This window comes from Garra rufa, unplaced genomic scaffold, assembly GCF_049309525.1.
Source record: "Garra rufa unplaced genomic scaffold, GarRuf1.0 hap1_unplaced_001, whole genome shotgun sequence".
Taxonomy (NCBI): domain Eukaryota; kingdom Metazoa; phylum Chordata; class Actinopteri; order Cypriniformes; family Cyprinidae; genus Garra; species Garra rufa.
The window spans coordinates 9467524-9472713 of record NW_027394276.1 but is presented as its reverse complement, the minus strand read 5'-3'; the positions used below and the strand labels follow the sequence as shown (position 1 = coordinate 9472713).

Here is a 5190-nt window from a genome sequence, read left to right as displayed (position 1 = left end):
TTTGATGACAGTCCGGTCCTGAACACATGTCAGTGCCCAAATTCAGTTATAATCATAGCGCCACCTGCTGACAACAGGAAATGACATGTTTAACACTGTTACGGACTCTTAGCAACATATTGAAAAGCGTTAACAAGTCGTAAATAGGCTAGCAACATGCTACAAACATGCTAAAACATGCTAGCAACACTTAGCTAAGAGCTAAAGCATGCTATTAATAAAAATACAAAAGGAAATTGCTGTAACTCATGTATATACTGTTGAATCTGACCCAAACTTAATATTCAACATGCTACAAAAATAATAAAGCATGCTAGCAACACTTAGCTAATATGCTAAAGCATGCTAATAATACAATAAAACAGGAAGTTACTCTAACTCAGGCATACCATGTCCAATCAGCCCCAAACTTAACATGTTTGATAAGAATCCTGGCCTAAACACATGCCCATGCCTGTATTCAGTTATAGTCATAGCGCCACCAGCTGGTAACAGGAAGCCATATGTTTAATACTGTTGTGGATGCCTAGCAACATTTAAAAAAAAATCAAAAACTGTTAAACAGGGTAGCAACATGCTAGAAACATGCTATAACATGTTAGCAACATTTAGCTAAGTGCTAAAGCATGCTCTTAATGCAATGAAACAGGAAGTTACTGTAACTCAGGCATGCAATGTCCAATCAGCCCCAAACTTCACATGTTTGATAACAGTCCTGGCCTGAAGATATCTACATGCCAATATTCAGTTATAGTTATAGCGCCACCTACTGTCAACAGGAAGTGACATGTTTAACACTGTGACACACTATTAGCAACACACTAAAAAAGCCATTGAGTGCTAAACTAGTTTAAAACGTACTCAAACATGCTAGCAACACTTACTTAGTGCTAAAGCATGTTGTTAAAGACATAAAACAGGAAGTTACTGCAACTCAGACATGCAATGTCCAATCAGCCCCAAACTTCACGTTTGATAAGACTCCTGGCCTGAAGATATATACATGCCCATATTCAGTTATAGTCACAGCGCCACCTGCTGACAACAGGAAGTGACGTTTAATGGTGTTACGGACTCCTAGCAACATAATAAAAAGCGTCAGCAAGTTTTAAATAGGCTAGCATCATGTTAGAATCATGTTAAAACATGCTAGCAACACTTAGCTGAGAGCTAAAGCATTATATTAATACAAAGAAAAATAAGTGTAACTCATGCATACAATGTCCAATCTGACCCAAGCTTAATATGTTTGATAAGAGTCCTGGTCTGAACACAAGCCCATGCCCATATTCAGTTATAGTCATAGTGCCACCTGCTGGCAACAGGAAGTCACATGTTTAATACTGTTGTGGATGCCAAGCAACATTTTAAAAATATCAACAAGTGTTAAATAGGGTAGCAACATGCTAGAAACATGTTAGCAACATTTAGCTAAGTGCTAAAGCATACTCTTAATGCAATGAAACAGGAAGTTACTGTAACTCAGGCATGCAATGTCCAATCAGCATCACACTTAATATGTTTGATAAGAGTCTTGGCCTGAATACATTTACATGCCAATATTTTGTTATAGTCATAGCGCCACCAGCTGGCAACAGCAAATTACTTGTTTTACACTAACTTAAGCATGCAATGTACAATTTGCACCAAACTTGACATGTTTGCCAATAGGCCTGGCTTGAAGACATCTAAAAGCCAATATTTTGTAATAGCGCCACCTGTTGGCAGCAGGATATGTCATGACTTACACTCAAGCATGCCATGTTCAATAGGGGTGGGAATCTTTAGGTACTTCGCGATCCGATCCGATTCCGATTCTGGGATCCACGATCCGATTCCAAAACGATTCTTCATATACATGTTTTTTTTAGTTTTGTTTTTTTGCAAATATGCTTAATTTAAATATAGAGTTTCTATGTTTTTTGTTTATAGTTAGAATCTCTGTTTGGCAGTATTTCAATCTTAAAAATGACAAAGTGAAATGAAGACTTTTATTGCTTTTATTTTAACAAAATTATATTCAGGATGAACAAGCTCTGAATTAAACATGGAAAGCCCATACAATTACTAAGAACAATTGTTAAGAACAAACAGTTCTCAATCAACAAAGTATGACAATTTTTCAGTTTGTTTAGAACCTTTTAACAAAGGAAGAAATGTCTGTTATTAGTTTTGTTTTGAACGTTTAGAATTATCTTCAGAGATGCAATGAATTATCTTTCAACCATACTGCAAAAAATATCAGGATACAAATTAAATAACTTAAATATCCAACATCTCACTATAGTTTATCTATTGTAATTATATTGCCAAGTTCAAGTTTTTGTGAAGGAAGAGTAGTTGGTCCACATGTTCAGGAGTAAGTGTGCTTCGCTGGGCTGTAACAATATCTCCTGCAGTGGAAAAGACTCTCTCTGCAGAGCCACTGGTTGCAGGAATGCATAAATACCTCTTTGCCATTTTGGAAAGCAAAGGAAAGGACACCTTGTTTACATTCCACCAGTTGAGGGGGTCCTCAGATAGAGAGAGTGGTGGGGAACTCCGATATCTGGTCATCTCCTCTTCAGCTACGGCATGAGCTGACTGATGATGATGTGGTGTAACTGAAGCATCAGAGAAGGTCTGTCCCAGCAGACAGTGAAGCAAAGATGAAGCTCTTCCTGTTGAAGTAGAAGGACGCTCATCCAGATTCTCTGCAACTTCAGGCTGTGGGCTCACTGAGTTGTTGGCTTCTGTCACTCTGCAGTCTTCTGAATTTTCCTGCTCTTTTGCCTTATCTTCCTGCTTTTAATCAATCACAAGAGAAGAAAATGAACATATTGTAGATCAAACATAACTATTAAGTTAAATGATTGAGGTCATACAATCCACAGTGAAATATTATAAATTTTTTACACATTGACTAATAAAGACTTAGAGAAATGTATTTAATACGTTATTTCATAATTTAAGACTGACATGAAAAAGTCCTGTAATATTGCACTGTTGCAATTGCTTTAATGTTATATGCTAAAACTTTGTCATTAAGTATCACAGATATTGATGATATATAAAAGTTACCTCTTGCAATGATGAAGCTTCAGTAATCACTGTTTTGTACGCTTCCTCTCTCTTTTCTTCGGAAAGAAAGGGCAGTCCCTTAAAGCGCGGGTCCAGAGAAGCACATTTGTGAAGAAGACTGGTCTCCTGCACAGTGGTGTACCTTCTGCTGAGGTCCTCACTGATGACCCTCTTTATCTCCCTGATCACTGGTGTCTCATCAGTGTTTTCTTTCATGTCCTGGATCAACTTAGCATGCAATGGAGCAATCAAACATGCTGTGGGGCTGCTCTCCTCTGACATTAGAAGGGTGGCATCTTTCATAGGCTTGAGGGCGTTTACAACATCTTCGGCACATGAAATATCTGACTCTGTAAGAGTGAAGATTTCAGACGCTCCTTTTCTCACCGCAGGTGACAGTAACGCAGCGCAGACAGCCGGTTGTTGCTCAAGGAATCGTTCAAGCATCTCATATGCGCTGTTCCATCTAGTGATGACGTCAGATTTCAGTTTATGACACGGCAGATTAAGCTGTTTTTGTTTCTCCTCCAACTGATGCTTTGCAGTTGTGCTGCGATGGAAAAAAGTCACAATGCGCCTCACCCTCGCTAACAGCCTCGACACTGCCGGCAACTTTAGCGCTCGCTGAGAGGCCAAATTAAGTGTGTGTGCGTAACATCTCACATGTGGAAACTTGCCAAGCTGTGCTGCAACAGCCATATTAGAGGCATTGTCAGTCACCAAAACTAAGTCTTTGTTCGCAATTTTCCATTCGGATGCAACACTTTGCAGAAGTTCAGCAACATTCGCGCCTGTGTGGCTTTCGTTCATACTCCGCGTTTGCAGAACACAAGCCGCGAGCTTACACTCATCCGTGATGTAGTGAGCCGTAATGGTGACATACGAGTCTGTGGAAATTGATGTCCATGCATCACATGTTATTGCAACCCTGTCCGTATTGCATAGTGATTCTAAAATTTGAGCTTTAGTCTCCCTGTAGAGTGCGGGTATTGCGGTGTCACTGAAATAACGTCGTGAGGGCACACTATATCTTGGCTCAAGCACCTGTAACATTGTGCGAAATCCTTGGTTATCCACTACCGAGTAAGGGCGCAAATCCTTGGCAATGAAACCCGCCACTGACCGGGTAATTCGCTTGGCCTTTTCAGAATTCGGTGGAAGCTTTGCTACTTGCTCGAGGGTCCTTTGAGTGGGACCGGCAGTGGGCGCGATCAGGATAGAAGGCCTTTTCTCCAGCTCTGGGTGGAACCGTGTAATATGCTTCTTCATGTTAGTCGTGTTCCCGAAATACTTAAATTTGGCACGACAGATTTTGCACACAGTATGGCTTTTATCAACGACCCCTTTCTCTTCGTCTTCACAAAATCCAAAATGTTGCCACACAGTCGATTTCAAATTTGATGGTGCAGGCTGTAGTTTGTCCATTGTTCAAAAGAAGAGAATTCGACAGCATACATGTAAGAGATGAGCGTTGTGATGTTTATGTTTCCGGCGCGCATTCGCGATTTGATTGAACAGAGAATCGATTCTGAATCTTTGAGAATCGATTCAGAATCGTTAGAGAAAGAATCGCGATGCATCGATGCATCGATTTTTTCTCCCACCCCTAATGTTCAAGCTTCACCAAACTTCATATGTTTGATAAAAGCACTGGCCTGAACACATCTGCATGCCAATATTCAGTTATAGGCATGGCGCCACCAGCTGGCAGAAGGAAGATTGGCACATATCAATGACTTTGACATATTCCTCCTACATTTTCTGAGTTAATAGCATAGTGCCAACCATTCGCCACCGATCGGCGGTGAGCCCGAGTGCGAGGGCCCTACCATCGCTGCTTGCAGCTTTAATTAGGGCCCGAGCACCGATGGTGTGAGGACCCTATTGGATCTGCTTCGTTTATTATTATTATTATTATTATTATTATTATTATTATTATTATTCTTCTCCAAAATGAATCGCATTTTTGAGGGCTTAGACATACCCGAAAACTCATGAAACTTCGCACACACATCAGACCTGGCGAAAATTTACGTCTGATATGGGTTGCAGAAGTGGGTGTGGCAAAATGGCTCGACAGCGCCACCTTTACACGTTCCGCGGTGTGCGCATTCAGCTGTGATTCACGTA

The 5190-nt window shown here is 40.5% G+C and overlaps 1 protein-coding gene across 1 annotated transcript; it reads right to left on the bottom strand.

Moving 5' to 3' along the window:
- Positions 1 to 2301: 2301 nt before the first annotated feature.
- Positions 2302 to 4485, bottom strand: LOC141302358 (E3 SUMO-protein ligase ZBED1-like). The gene is made up of 2 exons (XM_073832405.1): positions 3061 to 4485; positions 2302 to 2784 (listed from the first exon to the last, which is right to left on the bottom strand). Exons 1-2 carry the CDS (start codon positions 4483 to 4485, stop codon positions 2302 to 2304), a joined length of 1908 nt encoding a protein of 635 aa, XP_073688506.1.
- Positions 4486 to 5190: the final 705 nt, after the last annotated feature.